Below are 24,208 nucleotides of genomic sequence, written 5' to 3' on the forward strand. Positions count from 1 at the left end.
ATTAATTAAACAAGATTATATTAATTTACTAGTGTGGCTTTATTATTATATTATATTATTAACTAATTTAAAACACATGACCTAATTCATTCATTGCTAGGCTGTACATTGCGCAACAAACTGGGATTTTATCCAACTCATGTGACTGCTTTCTATAAAGGAGGGATGTTGTGCCTCTTTTCTAACCAATCAAGCTGTGGGCCTTGGCCAGATCTGACCAATGAGGAAGAAAGTAACCAGAGACTGTTTCCACTTGTGATGCCAAAAATGTGACAAGGTTTTAGTATAACCTGTGACTGCGAAAACTTTCAGCCTCCTATAAGCACTTATTTCAATAGTTTGGCATCTTTTCCAGCAAGTAAAAAGACTATTTTCCTACTAAAAAAGCAATACAATCTTGAATGTGAATAATACTGTCCAGGCCATTGTAGCATGACAATAAAGGTAATGATTTTACAATATGAACACTGTCAATAAAAGTTGTGAATGAGTATAAATGTTTACTCATCTGCCAGATATACTGAAATGTGTTTCTGTCCCCCACACAAATCTAATGTATTGAAATATATTTAATCACACTTTTAAATACAGTAATATCAGATTTCTGTTTTGGGAGGCCAAACTAATCTCTGTTTAAATCCATGACGTCCTGTACTAAGGTTGACCTAACCAGCATTATGTTTCAAAGTCAATGCAATATTGAACAGTGTCCCTGGAACCAAACACCTTTCTTAATTTCTTTTCTGGTTGGAGACCGGGAAATATTGGTATGGTTGAGTTTTCTGTCAACCAGTTGTTTCTGTGTAGCTGTCTGGTTTGTCTTATACATTATTTTATGTTATAAAACCCTTAAAAATGACTTTGCACCACCTCAATGTGTTTACATGAAAAATGTATTGTATTACTTATCAAGTTGCTCACCAGAGACTCAAATACCTCAGCATTTGTGTGTATAGCCACATAAGTGTGTTACTAAAAAAGTGTGGTACTTAAAAAACAATGCAACCCTCCCCATAAAGTCTTTCTGAATATGGGTGTTGGTTTATGTTCTTTTGACCACTGTAAAACCACAATGGATGTGCTGGTTTTACTCGTTTAACAGCGCTGTTCAAGCTAAAAAAAAAAAAAGATTAACATTAAATGAGGAAGCATTTTAAATTTGGCAAAACACAGAACCCAGGGCTATGTTTGCAGTTGACTTATCAGCTGCATTCAACTATAGACTTAATTTATAATACCTATAGGAAATGTGAAAACAAAGATGTTAAAAGATTACGTAATACCATTCCAAAGCGCTCTAGTGACACCACGTGGTGGCCCCGGTCATTACATTTCACATAGCAGATTTGCTTGAATGTATAGCTGTGTAATATCTTTAAATGCATATTTAATTTGATTTACATTTTACCAATGTACATCTATAAACTCGATGCGTTTTGCACATAAAAAAAACACATTTTAAATAACTGTGGGTTGTTGGGTTTATTCACAGAAAATCAAGTTATCAACGCATAAATTACAAAGGTGACATTTCACACAATAACGGTGGTCACGTGACATGTTATCAGGATTTGGGAATACTAGTCAGTCTCTGTACATGTGCCCAGACCATTCCAGCTGGAAGAGATATCACACATCCGCTGTAAGACACAGCTAAACCAGAGGCTGATCCAGATGGGTCACATCAGGAAATGGGATGATGGTAGAATGAACATTTCGGAAGCTGCATCAAATCCAAGACTTATTCCTCACTCTTCTGCTCATAGTTGTGTTTGATGTGTTTCCAGAGTTTCTAGAGAGAGGAAAAAAACATTGAACCAAACTGTGTTAGGTGTGAGAATTAAAGATGTACACAAATTGTACTAAACTATGTGTAACTATGTTGCAGCTCTTCTTAATTTCTTATATCAGTTGTATTACTAGTTAACCTTTGTCATTATGAGTTATCCCCCCCCCCCAAAAAAAATTTGATAGCAAGTTAATTTGTATTACGTTTACCCTCCCACTTATAGTAGCAGCACATTGTCTTTTAATAAACCCCAGTCTTAAACGTTTGCAATAAATAAATGGGTTTTGTTATCTTTATTTAAGATGGTCTCATTGAATAAAAAGTTATGGAAACATTATTATTATTTTTTTATTTCGAGTAAATTGTATGTGTACTCAATGTTTTATATATCGTGCAACCTTAATAAAACCGTGTCTGTTACATTTGTTCATTACAAAAGTGTGTTACAAATCCCTCTATTAGTTTTTTACTCAGATAATATGTTAATTATACAACTAAACATTGAGTTCTGCCGGTTAGCTAGCAGGCTAAATCAAGGTCAGCCTATCGGTGGGTCACCGTAAAATTAGCTTAATTCTAATAAAAATACAACTCACCCCCCGATTTATGTTGTCAAATATTGCGTCTCCACCCTGGTCAAACGCCCTCTCAAAAACAACAGCTCCCACCATGATAGTTATGGCGAAAGTTGATGTTCTTCTGAAAAGCAGATTGTAGACACTCTTTACTAGCGCCATGATGGTCGAACGAGTCTTCCGGAAAATGAGGCGGGGCAAGGAACTGTCTATCAAACCCCTTGACCAATGAGGAGATCCTTCTTATCTTTTATTATTTAATTTAAGTACGGCAATTCATTTTAAATGAAGTTAAATATACATATTTTGAGGAAGCAAGCAAATTTAACATATTTAAAAACTATATAAAGGAATATACATTTAAAAAGTTTTTTATCCATGAATGGTTTGTAAAAGGATATCGCAATCCCAATTAGCAACTCAGTAAAGTTTTCACTCTTTACTGCAAATTACATTAAATATTGTTACAAAACAAAGGTACTTTAACGAACAAAACGTAGCAATCATGCTTGTTAAAACCCCCTATTTAAGAAAGGAATGGAAGATCCCAAAACCCCTCCATCACGCATTTAGTTCCGTCCGTAACCCGGTAGATTTTCCCACGTGACCGCTCCAACTTCCTTTCTTGTGGCAGCCATCGAGCAAAATGGTGAGGAGTTTACCGAAGCCGAATAAATCTAAAGCAATCCTGTCTGTTTAAATGTTATATGACTCTAAAACTTTGTTATAAACACACATTGATATGTGCGATACTGATTGTTCACTATATTTTAAGCGATGACCTCAAGATAAAGTAAATTTTGAGTGATGAAATGTTCCCTTGACGCGTACTAGTGCCTCAGTGAAGTCTGTGCTTTTTAGCCGGTTAGCTTAGCCTGTGATTTAAAATGTATGTTAAGTTAATATTTAAATAAAGTTTTAGATATATGGAAAGCAATTATTATACTTTTTTGATGACATGGACGTTTGTGTTAGTTAAATGCTAAAATTGACATGACACTTGGTAATTCATAATATATTTCTTCTTACTATATGGGACCAAATGCACAATTCGTGTTTTTAAACAAACGTAGTTTCGGATTTAAGTCTTTTACTAAGATGTTCTGCAGCACGATACATTTTGTATATGAATCCTTATTGCTTATGTAACACGTGACTGTATTTGTGTTTAGGCAAAGATCAAGGCCAGAGACCTGCGAGGAAAGAAAAAGGAGGAGCTGTTGAAACAGCTCGATGATCTGAAAGTTGAACTTTCCCAACTTCGCGTTGCCAAGGTTACAGGTGGAGCTGCCTCCAAACTCTCAAAGATGTGAGTACTGCTGGAAGGGCTCCATGTTGTTACTCTGTTTACCATAGTACAGCAGTATGGATCTTGAATGTATTAGGATTATCCTTCATGGTTTAATGTCAACATGGATATAATGAGCGTTGCAAGGATTAAGTCTGTTTATGTACTTGCATTTATCTCCGACTAGTATGTTTTCACATTAGTTTTATGTGGCAGATGTGTTTATCCAAATGGTTTTGCTTAAATGACTTGATCCCTGTCACTGTTCAATGTTTAAATAATGGAAGTGCAAAGTTCAATTGCGTTCTATCAACTATATGAAATTGTATTACTTATTTTTAATTTTGCACTCTGAGACTGTTGACTGTAATGCTGTTATAAGAGGTTTTAAAGTGTTTATTAACTGGTGTGTTTTTCTGCAGCCGAGTTGTCCGCAAGTCTATCGCCAGAGTCCTCACAGTTATCAACCAGACACAGAAGGAGAATTTGAGGAAGTTTTATAAGGTCAGTTTAACACACAAACACTGTGAAGATGGCTAAGAGCTGTATTAGCTGGTGTAGTTGTGCTCATCAGTTTTCCAACACATTTCTTATGTGCATTTCTTCGAGTAGTTTTGTTATTGATGCATTATGCATTGAGCAGACATTAGCTTCATTTCCATTGAAGATTTGCTCAAAACTGGAGCTTTAGTTTTGTCAACATTTAAAAAAAAATTCAGAATGACAATTTCCATTAACCGATGTTATGCGACTGAAGCCCAGCTGAGTATAGGTTTTTTTACGTGCATAGATTATTCGACACAAAATGCAATGCATCTCCTGGGCTACATATTACATTCTCCTGTACGCGCATGTGTAAAAAGTATGCACGGTTACAAAAATCTGGTGGGGCTGTGCGTACGTGTTATTCTGAAGACAAAATTTGCATCACAAAACGTAAGTGTATTTCTTGCTTAAAACCTAATTTTGTTCGCTTGCGAAATTGACATTTAAAACACAAGTTTGCAACAGGTGTGTTTGACTTCATACGGTGCAGTGCAGACTGACATAGGGGTGACATCAAAATCTCAAGAGCGACTAGAAAGCATACAGAGCAGTCGACTCCCAAATCGCTTCTCGTTGTATTTTGATGCATGCACTTGTCAGTTCTTGTGACGGCACCACATGAAGTTGAACACCTCTTTTGTCTCATCCTCAAACAAAACATACCGAACCATATTTGAGATTATCCATGTGACTTCTACACATGTCATGAGACCTGTAAATGCAAAAACTGTGTCCATTGCAGTTTTGAGACTTTGAGAATTGCCTGAAAAACCACCTTGGTGTAAAAATAATTTAAGTTGTCGATTTGCGCATTTGATGAGTAATGTAAATGCATCTAGTGATAACAACTATTAACTTCCTGCAAGAAGATCACCCAGCACTCCTCCTCCTGAAATGGAGACAGTGTGAATATTCTCTTGCTATAGAAATTTCAACTACCTGCAGCCGTGTCTTAAAATGACGTTCATCTGCTGTAGGTAGCTGACAATTCATATCCTGTCTTTTGATATTTTGTTGTCTGCATGGTGATTAACTGTATGACAAAAATAATTTTTAGTGACTGCAATAATGTTTTTACTTGCCTGTTTAGTCTAATGTTACTTGATTTTTCATCTCTAAATAGGCTTTTGTTTTTCTTTTTTTGTCATGTTTTGACAAATCATTTCTTTGATCTGTTGTTTCTGTTGGCTGTTATTTCTTAATCAGGGAAAGAAGTACAAGCCTTTGGACCTGAGGCCCAGGAAGACCCGCGCCATCCGTCGTCAGCTCACAAAACATGAGACCACCCTGATGACCAAGAAGATGCAGAGGAAGTCCCGCCTCTACACCATTCGCAAATTCGCTGTCAAGGCATAAGCGGCTGTACTGTTTTTCACTGAAAATAAACACCACACCCTGGAGTTAAAACGACCTCTCTCTGTGTCTGTCTCAAGCTGATTGTATTTTATGATATAAGATGTTAGCATATGGTTAACCTAATCTATCTAAATGAATTTAAAGGTTTGTACCTGCTATTACAGAAGTCATTTAGCTGTTATTAGTCTTAACAAAAACCATCAGATGTGTTCACATGAGTTCTCTAAAATGTCCACCTACTGTTATTAACCTTTAAAGGTATTTGGATTAGACGTTTGTATAAGCATCTTAAATGCATACAATCTGTTGGAGCCAATTGTGTATCTGGCAGTAAATCAACTTTTATGGTGCAGAAGCACTTTTGGCGACCTGAGTTTGAATCCTAGCTCGAAGTCTTTGGTGATCCCGTACCCCTGTCCTCTCCTTACATGCCGTGTATCAATAAAGGCAGATATTGCCCAAAAAGTATACAAAAATTAGGGTTGTAACAGTATGGCGGATGGTATACCATGATATTAACTTTCACGATTATCATACCGTAAACATTTGCTTATACACAGTTTTGGGAAAAACAAATGCAGGGTTTTTCTCAAAGATGGATATCCAGTTTGCAAGAAATGTGGATGAAGAGTGGCTGAAAAAGGAGACACTAAAGCCCATTTAAGTGGTTTATATTACAGATCAATTTAAGATGATTATAGTTGATATATAATACTATAAAACTATAGTATTACTATAAAATAATATATAATACTATAAAACTACACTCACTCACTATTACTCACTATATGACAATGTGAACAAATTAATATATCCAGAGCAGCTCTGAGATAATTTAATAAGTATTTCATTATTTTATTAAAAAAATTTTTTTAAAAAATAGTAATAAATTAAGAATCAAAGTTTATTTTTTTCAAAAGTGTTTTTTTTCCAAAAAGTTTGACATAATAAACCATATGTTCAACCCAAACCCCCTATCTGATTTTTATTAATTCAAGGGTCATTGTAGCTAATGATTATAATAATAATTGTTCAATACCGCCAAACCGTTATAGTTTCTGAGACGATTATCATACCGTGGAAATCTCATACCGTAACAACCCTACAAAAAATGTATGCAATCTGACAAGTTTAAAGACGATATAAAACCTAAATGTAACTTACATTTATAAAGCAAAAGGAATAATGCTTTGCTCCTGGAAGGTTTATATTTAAGGTTCCAAAAGTGAAAAATAGTGTTAATGAAATGTTTTGTGTATTTGGCATTTGATTCGCATTATTGTGATGTTAGACAATACTCATAAGTGTAGTTTTGTAGCACAGGCCAGCTGTTTCTAAAAAAAGTTATTTTCTGACAACTTTTATTTGTATCAGCACATTTCATACAGACTGAAGTGTACAGTCCAGTAGCAATTAAAACACATATTTTGAACTTAATTGTAAAAAAATGTGAATGTCTACACAATTATAACATTTACGGAGTCTGTGTAGATCATGGGTCTATAACTCAACTATTACAGTTTTTCTCCATTGGTTTGGCTCATTTCTTGAAACAGAAATTACATTCTCAAAACAACATGGACAAACCTCCAAACCACTTGGCAAGTGTTCACAACAGAATTGAATTTCTCATTCATTTCATCAAATTGCAAATGTCTAAGTAGATGTCTCAATAGCTCAGTACATCTTTGCAACTGATTAAGTACAGGTAGCCTACATTTAGCACAATTTCCAAGTGAATAGATCTTGTTGATCTAAACTGATTGGTTGATTCTCAGTCTAATGGTTGTTCACTCCAAAACGTGTCAGCGTCATTTCATTGTATAAGTCATCACATGCACAATAGTCTGTTCAATTGGCAAAATTAGTCAAGAACATAATACCATGAATAACATATATGAATGCTTTGAACATTTGATAAATTTATTACAGCAATTGACAGTCAGGTAAAACTAAAACTTGACTAACAAAGTAGGAGTTTACGCTTTTGTAGAGAATAATGGCATTGGAAGGAAACGAGGCCCCTCACATCCTCATGTTTGTGGATGAAGCTGGCTTCAACCTGGCCAAGGGCCGAAGACATGGCCATAAAATTATTGCCCACCGGGCCACGGTGGATGTCCGAGGCCAGTGAGGGGGCAATATTACTATGCCATATCTGAGAATGGTGTGGCCACTCACATCCCCAGTCTTGGCCCATACTATACACAGATGCTCCTCATCTTCTTGGACCGCCTTCATTTTGATTTGATCCCTCAAAATGAGAAAGGTCTCGTCGGGCCTCACCTACCACAATATGCCATTGTATGGGACAATGTGAATTTCTACAGTGGCCTGCTAATCAGGGACTGGTTCACTGCTCATCCAAGGATGGTCATGGTGTTCCTACCACCTTACTCTCCTTTCCTCAATCCTATTGAGTTTTTCTCCTCTAGGAGGTGGAGATATATGAGCATAGGGCTCAAAATCAAAGGTCCCTGCTCCATGATGAACGCTGCGTGTTAGGATATTACAGTTGATCAGTGTAGGGGATGGTTGCGACAGGCACGCTGTTTTGTTCCCACGTTGCATCGCAAGGGAGAATAATACACTGTGATGTGGATGAGAATCTGTGGCCAGACAGACAGCAGCGTGTGGATGGTCAGGAGGGTGAGGATGGTGGCCAGGAGAGGAAGGGTGATGACAGCGACCAGTGAAGAAATGTTAGTTCTGAAACCTTCGCATTATTTACAGCAGGCTGCATATAATTTTCATTGTTTTTTGTGTTTATATTAGAGTATATTATGCTTTATATATTTTATTTTGGTCTGGGGTATGGAAGTTACTTTGTGTGTGAATAAAAGTCGTTACAATTTCCTTGACAGTGTGAGTGCAATGTGTGGTGTCAAACCTTGGAGGCTACTCTTCCCTAAAATAATTTTTTTTTTCAGTTTTATACAAAATTGTATTCTGTTAGCTAGACAAAAAACAGTACAGTAACCATTGTCAATAAAGGGCTAAGACTGAAAAGTGGACATAAGAGATATTTCAATAGTCCCCTGCCATAGTGACAAAACATTTAAACATTTCGACTTGCAGTGCTTACACAATGCCAAAGGGACGATGCATTTTGGGGGCACTGACTGTTAAAATGAGAAGGATATTTAGTTTTGACACATGAGTGAACTATTTTGGGAGAGGTATGAGCTTTTGCAGGTGAACCATGGTGTTGTGCCGAACCATCCACTTTATTTTGACAAAAGCACCAAGAGTGTTAAGAACGTCCGGTCTGTTTCAAGAAATGAGGCAAAGCAGTTGAAAGGATATTTGCCATTTTTGTGGCATTGACTCTTTATATGGGAAAGGAATTTAGTTTTGAAGCATGAGTGAACAGTTTTGGGAAATATATGAGCTTTTGCAAGCAAGCTATAGTCTTGAGCTGAACTGTAAGACTGTTTTGCCAAATTATCTTAGAGTTTTGAGAATGTAATTTCTGTTTCAAGAAATGAGCCAAACCAATGGAGAAAAACTGTAAGTAGTTAAACTATGTACAGTTATTGTTGTTGTTTTATTCAGCTGGGCTGAAAGCCAGTCTTTATCTTCTTCATTTCTTGCTTATCTCCTTTATGTTCTTCTGTTCCTCTTCTACATCCAGCTGGTCAGAACCGCTGGTGAGAAGTTCTCCATTAGGGGTGAACGCACACCCGTATGCTGAGTCCTTATGTCCCTAAAACACATGTAATATGTCATACCATACAGCTTTTTCAATATTGCAATGATCATTTTTAAGTCAAAAGATTCATACCTGTAACAACTTAAGACAGTTTCCATTAGCCATATCCCAGATCCTCACCTGATAAAGAAACGACTGACAAATGAAGCATTGCTACTATAGGTTGTGTGTGTTTGAGAGAGTATGTGGGTTTGTTTATACCATGTCACCCTCAGCGGTGGATGCTAAAGCCAGCCCGTCTCTGGAGAAAGCCAGACTCCTGACCCATACACGCTCACGTCCTCCTAAAACATACAGACACGTCTGTTGCTGCGGCAACCACACGCGCACCGTTCCATCCCATGAACCTGAGGCCTGAAACACACACATGCATATACCAAATACCAAACCACACTATCATAAACGATCTCTGATGAGCTCACCAGCATCCCAGTGACCGAAAAACAGAGACAGGCCACATTTCCAAGGTGACCGTGCAATGTCACAACATCTTTATCATCATGTAGTCCCCATACTCTTACTGAGTGATCCCATGAACCTGTGGCCTGAACCAAAAGAGAAACAGTTCTTGCACGTCATACTGAATGGATCAAAACACATCATCTACACACACGCACACACACAGTGAGTATGTGAGTCGTACCACCCATTGTGAATCTGATGAGAATGCACTGCTCTGGACAGCTGCAGTGTGACCCCGCAACTCCTGAACCTTCTCACCAGACTGAAATATCAAACAATGAAACACATAAACATTAAGCTATCAACATAACAATAAAATTGCCCTGCGGTGTACTGGCCATCTATCCAGGGTGTGCTTTGCATGTGGCCAAAGATGTTGGGATAGGACAAGAAGGTTCGGAAAATGGATATGGATTACAGTAAATAATGTGGTAGTGCTACATTCATCAGTTGTTGTGGTGAAAGACACCTGTTACTACATAAGGAATCATTTGATTAAATTTTTATCCATGTTCCTGCTTTCAAAGCGAAGAGTTTTATGATTTGTTTCCTGATTCAGCTGGTTTAAAAGGTGGTGTTTGGTTCTCACCTGAACGCTCCAGATCAGTGCCCTGGTGTCCCATCCACCTGACACCAACCACAGGCCGTCTGGACTGAAGCTCACTGTATCTACACTGCGACTGTGAGCCGACATCACACAAACACATTCTGCACCCACACTGCGCCAGAGTCGGACAGTACAGTCATGAGACGCACTCGCAAACAGCTGACCATCAGTGGAGAAAACACAGCATTTCACTGGACCTGTGTGAGTAATGCATAACAAAAACATTACAAACACACTAAACAAACAGATGTTTGCCAGACAGAAAGGATGGATGAGTGGACGGACAGGCAGGCGGATATAAGCACACAAAAGGAATTTGGTGCGCAAAAACATAGAAAGACAAACAGATGGACAAAAACAAAAAAGTGAGAGACATAGACAGATAGAGAGATGAACATAAACAAAAGTTGTTTGGTACCCTGACAGATAGGTAGATTCACAGACAGATAGATGGGCAAACAGACGGATTTGTAAACAGAAAAAAACAGATAGATGGATGGACAAGTGGATGAACAGATAAAACACAAAAAAGGTGAGATACATAGACAGACAGACGGCCAAACGGATGAATCCACGGATGGATGAACGGACTGACAGACAGGCCAATAGACAGATCCACTGAATGGATGGACTGATAGATAGACAGACAGATGGCCAAATGGATGGATCCACAGATGGATGAATGGACTGACAGACAGGCGAATAGACAGATTCACTGAATGTATAGATAGACAGACAGCCAGCCAAAATGGATGGATCAACAGATGGTTGAACGTACTGACAGACAGGCCAAAAGACAGGCCAACAGATAGACAGACAGAAAGACAGGCCAATAGATAGATTTACTAAATAGATAGATAGACAGACAGACAGACGGGCCAAATGGACGGATAAACGGATGGTTGAACGTAATGACAGACAGGCCAATAGACAGATCCACTGAATGGATGGACTGATAGATAGACAGACAGATGGCCAAATGGATGGATCCACAGATGGATGAATGGACTGACAGACAGGCGAATAGACAGATTCACTGAATGTATAGATAGACAGACAGCCAGCCAAATGGATGGATCAACAGATGGTTGAACGTACTGACAGACAGGCCAAAAGACAGGCCAACAGATAGACAGACAGAAAGACAGGCCAATAGATAGATTTACTAAATAGATAGATAGACAGACAGACGGGCCAAATGGACGGATAAACGGATGGTTGAACGTATTGACAGACAGGCCAATAGACAGACAGACAGGCCAATAGACAGATTCACTGAATGGATAGATAGATAGACAGAAAGACAGCCAAATGGATGGATCAACGGATGGTTGAACGTACTGACAGACAGGCCAACAGACAGACAGACAGACAGGTCAATAGACAGACAGACAGGCCAATAGACATATTCACTGAATGGATAGATAGATAGACAGACAGACAGCCAAATGGACAGATCAACGGATGGTTGAACGTACTGACAGACAGGCCAATAAACAAACAGACAGGCCAATGGACAGAAGGACAGGCCAATAGACAGATCTACTAAATAGATAGATAGATAGACAGACAGACAGACGGGCCAAATGGACGGATCAACAGGTGGTTGAACGTACTGACAGACAGGCCAATAGACAGATCCACTGAATGGATGGACTGATAGATAGACAGACAGATGGCCAAATGGATGGATCCACAGATGGATGAATGGACTGACACACAGGCGAATAGACAGATTCACTGAATGTATAGATAGACAGACAGACAGCCAAATGGATGGATCAACAGATGGTTGAACGTACTGACAGACAGGCCAAAAGACAGACAGACAGGCCAATAGACAGACAGACAGACCAATAGACATATCTACTAAATAGATAGATAGACAGACAGACAGCCAAATAGACAGATCAACGGATGGTTGAACGTACTGACAGACAGGCCAATAGACAGATAGACAGACAGAAAGACAGGCCAATAGATAGATTTACTAAATAGATAGATAGACAGACAGACAGACAGACAGGCGGGCCAAATGGACGGATAAACGGATGGTTGAACGTACTGACAGACAGGCCAATAGACAGACAGACAGGCCAATAGACAGATTCACTGAATGGATAGATAGATAGACAGAAAGACAGCCAAATGGATGGATCAACGGATGGTTGAAAGTACTGACAGACAGGCCAACAGACAGACAGACAGACAAATAGACATATCTACTAAATAGATAGATAGACAGACAGACAGCCAAATAGACGGATCAACAGATGGTTGAACGTACTGACAGACAGGCCAATAGACAGACAGACAGACAGACAGAAAGACAGGCCAATAGATAGATTTACTAAATAGATAGATAGACAGACAGACAGACAGACAAACAGACAGACGGGCCAAATGGACAGATCAACGGATGGTTGAACATACTGACAGACAGGCCAATAGACAGAGAGACAGACAGGCCAATAGACAGATCTAATAGATAGATTGATAGACATACAGACAGACAGACGGACGGATAGATGGACTGATAGATAGATTGGCAGACAGACAGACACTCAAATGGACAGATCAACGGATGGTTGAACGTACTGACAGACAGGCCAATAGACAGACAGACAGGCCAATAGACAGATCTACTAAATAGATAGATAGATAGACAGACAGACAGACAGACGGGCCAAATGGACGGATCAACAGGTGGTTGAACGTACTGACAGACAGGCCAATAGACAGATCTAATAGACAAACAGACAGACAGACGGATAGATGAACTGATAGATAGATAGACAGACAGACGGCCAAATGGACGGATCAACGGATGGTTGAACGTACTGACAGACATGGCCAATAGACAGACAGACAGACAGGCCAATAGACAGATCTAATAAATAGATAGACATGCAGATGGACGGATAGATGGACTAATAGATAAATTGATAGATAGACAGACAGACAGACAGATGGACTGATAGATAGATAGATAGATAGATAGATAGATAGATAGATAGATAGATAGATAGACAGACAGACAGGCGAATGGAGGAATGACAGACAGACAGCTACACAGAAAAAAACACAAACAAACAGATGGACGAAAGGACAGATAGATGATAGATGGATGTTGTGATTTATTTTCACCTGTGTGTCCACTAACAGTTTTCATGAGTTTGGCGCTCTTTGCGTCCCACAGATACAATCTGCCATCATCACAACAGGTGAGCAAAGTCCGACAGTCAGGAGAGAACGCGCAGCAGTTCACCTGATAATGTTTTTAATTATGTTATTAAATAATTATATAGACAAAATGTAACAGACAAACCTTACGAAAATCAGCCATCGTTTTACTATAGTAAAAGTGTAGTCACTATGTTTCTTGGTGTATTGATTAACATAAAAAACATGGTATTACAAACCGATTCAACAGTTTCTGTAGCAAAATCTGTGGTAGCCATGATTTTGTTTCGATTGTTTCATTTGTTGTAAAACAATTGTTAATATAAATACATACATATCTGATATATAGTATATGAAAAAAAATTAAATCTAAGTTTACCAACCTCTCCTTTGTGTCTGGAGAAATATCTGACGTTGGAAACGCTGAACTTCTCCGCACGATGGCGCCACATTCCTCCTTACGCGCGTGAATGCAACATCTCAACAACATCAAAAAGTCTAAATAAATATAAAAACTCGACAACTGTAAATGTATTTTACACTTTAGATGAGATGTATAGTCGCAATGGTTTGAGTTTCAGTTGGGTTTGTTTGGGTTGTGTGAGTGTTACTGTATCCACAGTGACGGTCTCTCTTGAGTTTCTTCTCTAGTTTAGAGAGTCATTAACTTTGCAAAGACATTAACAAGATCAGCTTGAGTGCTCACTGCCTGTGCCATTGTTTTAAACTAAATGACTTTATGTTATAATAATATTTTATAATAAATATGGAACATATAATTACCCCATTTCAAATGCCAGGATTATATACACAACAGTTAGGATTTTAAGCACATAAGCAAAAATATGCTAGGATCTTCTTTATTTAGTCTTATTTTTTTGCATAGGCTAAAAATAAATAACATCAAAGGGATGTTGTTTACACCTAACTGCTAAATGTATCAGATGCATGTCTGTGCACCCATGCCCATGTGTGTCATAAGTACACAACGAACTTTTGTTCATATATGTATACCATGTGACCCTTCAGAAATACTCATGTGTCACACTTTTTCCAGTAAAATGTAAACCACACCCCCAGGTCGAAATTCTCCATGGCTGGATTTGTTCTGACCTGCTGCTAAGATAAAACATCTGCGTTTCAGTCTCACAGAGAGGAACTGACGCAGGTTCTCATCTAGATGTTTACTCTTAACAGCAGGAAGTTTAGTACTGTAGGTTGTTTGCTTGATCTTCACAGCGATAGATGGATGTTTGTCACATTTGCATGTTCACATTTTTATGCAGAAACAACAATATTTTCACCATTTGATAGAAAACCAGACGGTTTACAAAGCAAAATAGAAATTGCGTTTACCACAGTTTGTGCACATGCTAATTTTGTTTATGAGTCATATTGTGTAGACATAAGTCATTCGTAACATCAACTACTAAAGATGGGTTAGGGATAAAGTAAACAGGTTAGCTCATATAAAAACAAATGAATGACTATCATTACAATACATAGTTTCTCAACCCTTAAAAGAGGAAAAACATAAAAATATTCATTACATTATAGGAGTTAAAAATACAGTCGCATTTCCTCAAATCAGAATTGAAATTCTTAAAGGTGCAGTGTGTAATTTTTAGAAGGATCTCTTGACAGAAATGCAAAATAATATACAAAACTATATTACCAGGGGTGTATAAAGACCTTTCTATAATGAACCGTTATGTTTTTATTACCTTAGAATGAGACGTTTTTATCTACATACACCAAGGGTCCCATTACGTGGAAGTCGCCATTTTGTGATACCCTTGTTTCTACAGAAGCCCTTAACGGACAAACTTTTTTTACTAAGTTGTCTCCGACGAGGAGATATTTTTCGGGTGACAGCTACCGTAGCTTCTCTATGCGTTTCAAAAGAGAGGAGTGAGCAGTGGACTGAGCCGTTGGTTGCAATTCGCAACCTCACCACTAGATGCTGCTAAAATTTACACACTGCACCTTTAAAACTACCTGTTCAATCTTCACATCATTGTGTCACGTGTGCACATCAAAAAAGCAGTTTCTAATTTCTTTGATGAAGTTGCAAATGCTTTGGTACATCCATGCAAATAATTATGTAAAATTTTCTGCTGTTTCCTACATTATAAGTTATCTTATGTCATGTTGATCAAAATGTATTGGTCTCTGTTGAATAGTCTCACCGCCCACAACATTTATAGGCATTAGTTCAGAGTAAAAGTCTTTACTTGAAAAATATACGTCAAGAATATTTCTATACATTTCCATTAGACATTTTTTCTAAATCTGTCCTGAATTGGTCAATTATTCCCAGGTGCATCTTGACTTTTTCTAACAGACAGGAACGGAAAACTGCATTGGAATTCCTATAGCACTGCATGTACAGTTTTCCCTATAAGGAGATTGTCCTATTTTCACATTTCTACTTTTTTCTTTGTGCTATGCAGTGCTTTTTCTTTCTGTATCGCAATGACATGGTCTGTCAACAAATTACAGTACAAACATTCAAAGCGTAAATATGAATCTTGTCCAGTCTCTTGCAATCAAACTCCCACCGTGTAACCTACAATTTACAATAATTGTCATCAAAACTTTAACCATAGTTTACATCAGAACATCCCTCGGTAAACTGTTATATTGACAACATGACTAAGCAATTTGATTTATCCAGACAATGATTTGCCACTGACATTGACACAGATATTTAATTTTGAGAGATGAACTAAGGATTTTGGCTTTTGCAGGTAATCCATGTTGTTTTGCTATTTGTGCGAATTGTTTTGAGAAATGCACTTACTGTTTAACAAATGTCGAGGATGATTTGAGAAATGTACCAAAGCAAATGAGAACAACTGTAATACAGTTTATTACAGTTTATTTAGTAATACAGCTTTTATTTTCACTTCCATGACAATAAAATAAATAAAATAAAATGTAATGATCTTTAAAAAAAACCTTTTAATATTATTTTATAAACTATGAAAATTATGGGCATTTTTGTTTACTTAAAAACAATAAAGAATTTTATACAGTGTTGAGCGACTGCTTCAGAGGAAGTCAAACTTTTGAGATTTTTTTGACGTGTGTGTACACACACAAAAATAGGAGTAACAGTATTTTTATGACCTTGTGGGGTCCCCATGAGGAAACAAGCTTATAAATCAAACAGAATGATGTTTCTAGAAAATGTGAAGTAGCAGAAAGTGATGGTTGGGGTTAGGGGAAGGGTTAGGTTTGTAAATGTACAGTTTGTAGAGTATAAAATGCATTACGTCTATGGAATGTTCCAACAAAACATGGAAACCAGAATTTTTGTGCGTGTGTGGATATGTGGGGGTGTTTAAAAACGAAATCCAACCCTCCCTTTTATCTTATTCGTCATTTTTGATATTTGAACTGCTCTCAGCATCACAACATCATGCATGATGTTAATAGTTCACACAATAACCACAATGTGAAACCATTTTACAGAGAAATACTGTAAAGTGAACATAGATGCATTCATATTGATATAGTTGTCATTTAGTCTACTTCTCTTAGTGTTACTCACTGCATGTCACCTTCACACTTCTGTTATCTCTGACAAACAGACATTTCCTTTACATTGTTGTGAATCTTTCATGAATGGAAAATTATGACAGCAGGACATCACTTTGAAGAAGCAGACAGACAGGGTATATCCTGAAACTGCAGTTTATGTTTTTTATTTGTAGTAGGAGGGCAACTAATTCTGATTTGTTTTATTTATTTCAATAAATAGTCAATTGGAATTAAACCACCTGCTGCATGAATATACAGTGGTGTGAAAAGGTGTTGGCCCCCATACAGATTTCTGTTTTTGATTATTTGTCACACTTTAAAGTTTCAAATCACCAAAGTAATTTAAATATTAGTCAACGATTACACAAGGAAACACAACATGCAGTTTTTAAATAAAGGTTTGTATTATGAAGGGAAAACAAAATCCAAAACTACATGGCCCTGTGTAAAAAAGTGTTTGCCCCCTAAACCTAATAACTGGTTGGGCGACCCTTAGCAGCAACAACTGCAATCAAGCGTTTTCAATGAGTCTGTGGAGGAATTTTGATCCACTTATCTTTGCAGAATTGTTGTAATTCAGCCACATAAGAGGGGTTTCGGGCATGAAACACATTTTTAAGGTCATCCCACAGCATCTCAATTGGATTTAGGTTAGAACTTTGACAAGGCCACTATAAGGCCTTCATTTCGTTTTTCTTCAGCCATTCAGAGGTGGACTTGCTGGTGTGTTTTGAATCATTGTCCTGCAGAACCCAGGTTCGCTTCAACTTGAGGTCATGAACAAATATCAATATTGGCTTTCGGGGATCATGCACCCCGCCTTTAACTGAGGTAAGTGAGGCCTGCAGTTCTTTAGATGTTGTTGTGGGGTCTTTTGTGACCTCTTGGATAAGTCGACGGTGCACTCGTGCGGTAATTTTGGTCGTCCAGCCACTCCTGGAAAGATTCACCACTGCTGTTTTCGCAATTCAAGGCTTTCTAATCTTTTCCAGACTGATAGATCTCAATAACTTTCTTTGTCATTTGTTTCTGAATACCTTTGGATCTCGTCGTGATGGCTAGCTTTTGAGGATCTTTAGGTCTACTTCACTTTGTCAGGCAGGGCGGCAACACTTTTCACACCACTGTACGCAAATATAAACTTGTGAAACCGGTAACAAAAATACACGACTTGATATTCTTTAATTGTGTCTCAAGAGAAATGAATGATCTTGGATGCCAAACACAATGCAGTATTGTTGAATATGCTGACAAATAAATGCTGAGATCTGTGTTTGTGGGCAAAAGTTAATTAAAATGTTCTTCACACAAAGCTCTCAAATCTCTTTAAACTTAATCAAGATATTATTTATTGTTCCTTTTTTCTACTTTTTGGAGCTTCATAACCCCAGGGCAGTACATTCTTTCTGTGCATGTTGAATGTGAAACACTTAAAAACATCTGCTTTTGTGCTCCCTCGATAAAATAGAACCATATGGGGTTGAACCCAAGCTTATATAATGACAAATAATGCGTAAAAAATGACAGGATTTTTTATTTTATTTTAGACTAGACAGAACTAGACATAACAATCAAACAGATTACACTTTATTGTTATGGGGTTCATCGGCGGAAGTGGTGACAAGGATGATGTCATTGCCATGGAACGTCACATACATGAGAGAGAGAGGAAGAGAGAGAGAGAGAGAGAGAGAGAGAGAGAGAGAGAGAGAGAGAGAGTTGCAGTCCGAGCGCGTGTGTGTCGGGTTAGCACTCGTTTGCATTCCAGACACACCGAGAGAAAACTGCTCAGATTAAACCGCTCGTTTTTTAAAGACTAAACTCAACTAAAGCAGAAGTTATGGGGAAGATTTTTCTTTTATTTTTGATCACTTTTCTTCTTCTGTATGCGACCCAAGCTAAAGGTAAGAGAATTGATTTGTTTACTATATTTTTCTTTAGTTACCCCAAAACTTCCTTTACAACGACATATTTGTGTAATAAACGATTAATTACTACATTGCAAACAGACTAAAACAAGCATTAAGTTTGCTACATAAAATCATTTTTGCTATAAAAATTACTTAAAGAAAATGTATCATATAAAAAAAAAGAATGCATAGACTATGTGATATTTTTGAAAACTGAAGAAAAAATGAACAGTAATGATTATTGAATTATTTAAGAAAAGTTCACTGTAAAATGCTGGGCTGTTTCCCCATTGTTGGGTAAGATGTGGATAAACCCAACTAATGTGTTTAAGTTATGCTCAACCTATGCTGGGTTGTTTTAGCTTAGTTAAATCAAATATGGACATTTTCTATATCTATTGGTTGGGTTTGTGCATATTTTATCCAACCATGTGTTGAAAACATCCCAGCATTTTTTTTAGACCGTACCCCTGTGCATATCTGTGTACGTAAAAGTTTTTTATTAACTGTTAAACTGTGATTTTTTAAATGTTTTTATTTATAAATATTAAAAATGTTATAAAAACAATTTAACAACTATATTAAAGCACACATATGCTAAAAATGATGGGTGATTTTCAGTGGCGGCTGGTGACTTCTCTTCCGAGAGGCACAAATTCAAAATATGTTTTCGCAGTGTCATGTGAACCATGTGCATCATGCGTCACGTCATGCCTGCTCGTTTCAAAAATACGTGACAAATGGGTTTATGATAAAGGAGACGCTCACGTTCACAAAATACTCACCACACTGCAAAAAATGACTTTCTTACTTAATATTTTTGTCTTGTTTTCAGTAAAAATATCTAAAAATTCTTAAATTAAGATGCTTTTTCTTGTTGAGCAAAATTACCTAAAAAAATAAGTCTAGTTTTTAGACCAAAAATATCAAATTTAATTGACTTTGTGCATAAAACAAGCAAAAAAATCTTGAAAATTTTTCTTAAACACTAAATTCAAGAAAAATTGCTTACCCCATTGGCAGATTTTTTTGCTTGTTTTATGCACAAAATCACTTAAATTTGTTATTTTTGATCTAAAAACTAGACTTATTTTCTTAGGTCGTTTTGCTCATCAAGAAAAAGCATATCAATTTAAGAACTTTTAGATATTTTTACTGAAAACAAGACAAAAATACTAAGAATTTTTTTTCTTGATAATCATTTTTTGCAGTGTATTTTGACATGTCATGTGATGCACATAAGTTTACATGACACAGCGAACATATAATTTGACATGACGAGCCACATACATGAAGGGCTAAATACATATTGTGACGAGCTTTGCATTGTGTGCCCTCGAAAAAAGAAGTCACTGCCCAGCACTGGTTATTTCAAAAATGGACAAATCCAGCCATTAGGTAAATGTTTATATTCGACCCAACAATGGGTTAAAACAACCCAGCATGGTTAATTTGCAACCCAACAGTTTGGTTTCGTCTCTTTCTGACCCAATGCTGGTTTAAAAATAACCAAGCATTTTTTCTAAACTGAAAACTTCTCTGTCCCCATCCACAGGAAAGAGGGCCCGGAAAACCAAGCGCAACGTCACTGATAGCGCCAGACCGAGGACCTTTCAAGGAAACGCTATCCCAGTTAACATTCCTCTTCCTGCCAACCGAACAGAACCACACACGCGTGTCCGCACCTTCGCCGTGGGTTATATAGAAATGGAGTTGCGTAGCAACAACACTGCAACGTACCTCAATGGTCCTGTGAGCCGGTGGTTCATCCCAACTATCTACATCATTGCCATCCTCGTTGGGATTCCCGCCAATATTGCAATTTTGGTTGCTCTTGGAGCCAAAGTGAGAACAATTTCATCCGCCATTTTGTACTGTAGCTTAGCAGTGTCTGACCTGCTGCTGTTGCTAAGCCTCTTGTTGAAGGCGCATTATCACCTCAACGGCAACCATTGGATATTCGGCGAAACCGCCTGTCGCATCACTACCGCCTGTTTCTATGGCAACCTCTATTGCTCAACGTATACGCTAGCTTGCATTAGCATTAAACGCTACCTAGGTGTGGTTCACCCCTTTCTCTACAAGAGCCTGCCAAAGCGGACATTCACTGTGTCGTGTTGCTTGACCATTTGGGTCGTATTTATCATCGCCATCCTTCCAGAGCTCCTAGTCAAACAGAGCTACCGCATAGTCCATCTGGATATCATCACGTGCCATGATGTTCTTCCGGGCAACTTAGATGCCTATCAATGGCTCGTCTACTATAATCTTGGCCTTACTTGTTTGGGCTTCTTCCTGCCCTTGGTGTTGACGGTAGCATGCTACACTTCTATAGTCTGGCATCTTAATCGCTCGCACCGGGACTGGGCTCTGTACATCCGAGCAAGCACTTTTAACTTCATCATCTTCATCGTTTGCTTCGGCCCGAGCAGCTGTTTTAATTTTGTGCATTATGTGCTGCTGTCTACAAGCACTGATGAGAATTTCTACATCTATTTTAGTGTGGCTGTGTGCTTGTGTTGCCTTCACAGCGCTCTCGACCCGTTTCTGTTCGCAATCATGTCCAGGACTGTTGGGCCGAAGCGCTATTTTCTTACGCGCAAGGGTCGTGCACATAGCATTTCTGCTTAAAAATATAAAATGTTATGAAAGTTTTAGTATTAACGTGCACTTATGAATAAAAAGACCAGAAATGTGTCTTAGGAAAATAATTTGGGTCAGTTTTTGATTTAGTGTCGACCTTAAATCTTAATCAAAAAGTTGTTTTGCTCCTTTATAGCTCAGTTGAGCATTGCGTTAGCAGCGTAAAAGGTCATGGGCTTGAACCCAGGGAACACACATACTGATAAAAATAAATTGTAATGCACTGTAAGATGCTTTGAATAAAAGTGTAGGCCAAAATGTATGCATGTAAATGTTTTTTGGTTTTGATTTTGATTCTGAATACGAACGGTATTCCTATTCTAGAAACTAAGTGTACTGTATTTACTGGCACAAGGACAATGAAGACTAATATATTTTGGCTTGAATCGGTTGGACAGAACCCGGCTCCCTTTATACTGAATACAAATGGAGAGACATTTGAATGCGTTAGACAGAAATGAGTGTAATAAACGGCCTGGACTGTGTTCAGAATTTGTGTATGTGTGTGTGTCTGTTTGTGTGTGTGTCTGTTTGTGAACAGGGAAGTGTTATTTAAAGCCTTGTTGACCAAGGTAAAGCTTAACTGTACACGCTTTTGTATAGAAATCTAAATGCTTTGTGAAAATCATGATATATTTACTGTAACCTTATGTAAATGTAAATTACAGTATTAATATAGTCATTAAAGCAAATAATAAATCAAAAGTTTCACTTGTCTGGTATTTTTATACAACTGTGTCATACAGTCTTTCCTGACTTATGTCTGTCTGTTAATGTGTAATGGGGTTTTCTGGCTACTATGACTTATGTCTAACAACAATTTTTTTATATTTCCTTTATCTCGTCTGGATATGCACTCACTGCATCATGGGTAGACAAAAGATGATCTTTATTTTACGTTATAATAGGTAAAGGTCAAAAGACTAAACTATTGCAATAAAAAATAATGCGTCAACTGTTTAGTCAGATTTATTTGTCTTTTATTTGTCTTCCTTATACTTTGTTTATTGCTTCCTTTTTTATTGTTTCCTTAATTTGTGTTTATTACCTGTGTCGTCTCAGTGTACAGTTTTTGCCTGAGAGGAAATACAAAGTCTGTTATTGTCATGGTTTTTATAAGCGGAAGTATTTAAGAATTTGGACACAAAGAAGAAACCAAATATATGATTATGTTTATCAGTGGCATTAAAATGGCCCTTTTGATCTGTCTATTCAGTAGTATCAAATGTTTTGAAGAAAAAACAACAGCTGACAGAAAGTAAAGCTAACATCCAAAATGAAAACTGACCTTAAAGCTAGATGAAACTAAAAGTTTCAGACTAACAGACTAACATAAGAGATTAACCCAGAGAATATATTCCTAAAATGTATGCCACAATAAATGTAATGGAATGCATCCCATCCATTAAAATGTTTAATAAACAAATATAACCTGAAACCAATAAAAACACGTTTGAAACGTGACCTTTTTCAAAATGTTCAGACTGAGAATTGTTTTATTTTTATCTAAAAACACACATTATATCAAAATAAACATTAACACTTGACAATTATTCAAAAAATTAAATATTTTTTATATATATTTTTTTAAAATTATATTTACCAAACAAATACAAACAAAACAGGTACAATAAAAAATCTTGTTACAAATCTAAAATGTATATCTTAGAAGAAGAACCTGGGGCATGGTATACAAGGCAAAAAAGAGAAAAAAAGAAAATACATATTCAAAATAAACAAAGTCAAAAGGGCAATTATTCAATAAAAATGTTTATAAAAGAGGCCAGTTTCACTGCATTCTTATTATTACACAGTAATAAAGACTTATAAAAAAGTTTTAACTCATTCCTCCAATGCGTTATGTTAGGATTTACTTTGAAAAACAACATTTATGTATGAAATGTTTACTTATCAAAATTATGTTGTTAATGCCAAAGTCCCTTTTTATTATAATTATAATTGATGGTCAACATTAAGGGATATAGGGGCGGTTTCCCGGACAGGGATTAGACTAGTCCTAGACTTAAACACTTTTAAGAGCTCTCCAAACTGAAAACAACTTGCACTTACATATCTTAAAATACATCAGGGCCCTTTGTTTTACCTCAAAATGCACACAGGTAATGTTTTTAGTAAGGCATGTTTGTTAAAACTAGTTATATTTCCTAATTAAACTAAGGCCTAGTCCTGGATTAAGCTAATCCTGGTCCGGGAAACCGCCCCATAAAGTATTATTCAGGCACTTGTTAAAAAGTAAGTAAAATTATCTAAAAAAAAAAGTACTAATTTGTGGTTATTTTTTGCATGAAATGTTTTTTTTTTGCATGAAATGTTTTCCCCTTCATATTTCTGCACTTTCGACAATGCGCTTACAACACAAACTGTTTAAGTTCAGACCAACAAATGACGATTATTTACCTAATATTATTTAACTAATTATTTTGTGTTGTTTTTATTTGTACATCCGTACACTTAGGCTTTTATTTTGAAACATTCGACGTCTGATACAATGGTTTTTATTTTGAAATGTTTCACCGTGGCGGGCATTTGAAGCGAATCTTATTACGTCTGGCTTCCCCGCCGCTCATCAG

The 24,208-nt window shown here is 37.1% G+C and overlaps 4 protein-coding genes across 4 annotated transcripts; 2 read left to right on the forward strand and 2 right to left on the reverse strand.

Annotated features, from left to right (window-relative positions):
* Positions 1 to 1,456: 1,456 nt before the first annotated feature.
* uqcr10 (ubiquinol-cytochrome c reductase, complex III subunit X) lies at positions 1,457 to 2,571 on the reverse strand. Its single transcript, XM_065244261.2, has 2 exons — positions 2,386 to 2,571; positions 1,457 to 1,792 (listed from the first exon to the last, which is right to left on the reverse strand). The coding sequence occupies exons 1-2, from the start codon at positions 2,524 to 2,526 to the stop codon at positions 1,742 to 1,744; spliced, it is 192 nt and encodes a 63-aa protein (XP_065100333.1). The 5' UTR covers positions 2,527 to 2,571; the 3' UTR covers positions 1,457 to 1,741.
* Positions 2,572 to 2,906: 335 nt separating this feature from the next.
* On the forward strand, positions 2,907 to 5,608 carry rpl35 (ribosomal protein L35). The gene is made up of 4 exons (XM_065243847.1): positions 2,907 to 3,013; positions 3,537 to 3,673; positions 4,075 to 4,156; positions 5,405 to 5,608. The coding sequence occupies exons 1-4, from the start codon at positions 3,011 to 3,013 to the stop codon at positions 5,552 to 5,554; spliced, it is 372 nt and encodes a 123-aa protein (XP_065099919.1). The 5' UTR covers positions 2,907 to 3,010; the 3' UTR covers positions 5,555 to 5,608.
* Positions 5,609 to 9,071: 3,463 nt separating this feature from the next.
* Positions 9,072 to 14,342, reverse strand: wdr38 (WD repeat domain 38). The gene is made up of 8 exons (XM_065244260.2): positions 13,902 to 14,342; positions 13,483 to 13,603; positions 10,318 to 10,532; positions 9,910 to 9,990; positions 9,689 to 9,811; positions 9,468 to 9,620; positions 9,339 to 9,386; positions 9,072 to 9,260 (listed from the first exon to the last, which is right to left on the reverse strand). Exons 1-8 carry the CDS (start codon positions 13,968 to 13,970, stop codon positions 9,138 to 9,140), a joined length of 933 nt encoding a protein of 310 aa, XP_065100332.1. The 5' UTR covers positions 13,971 to 14,342; the 3' UTR covers positions 9,072 to 9,137.
* A 4,433-nt stretch (positions 14,343 to 18,775) lies between these two features.
* On the forward strand, positions 18,776 to 22,322 carry LOC135721539 (proteinase-activated receptor 3). Its single transcript, XM_065243846.2, has 2 exons — positions 18,776 to 18,968; positions 20,530 to 22,322. The coding sequence occupies exons 1-2, from the start codon at positions 18,905 to 18,907 to the stop codon at positions 21,603 to 21,605; spliced, it is 1,140 nt and encodes a 379-aa protein (XP_065099918.1). The 5' UTR covers positions 18,776 to 18,904; the 3' UTR covers positions 21,606 to 22,322.
* Positions 22,323 to 24,208: the final 1,886 nt, after the last annotated feature.

Source organism: Paramisgurnus dabryanus, chromosome 18 (assembly GCF_030506205.2).
Source record: "Paramisgurnus dabryanus chromosome 18, PD_genome_1.1, whole genome shotgun sequence".
Lineage (NCBI taxonomy): Eukaryota > Metazoa > Chordata > Actinopteri > Cypriniformes > Cobitidae > Paramisgurnus > Paramisgurnus dabryanus.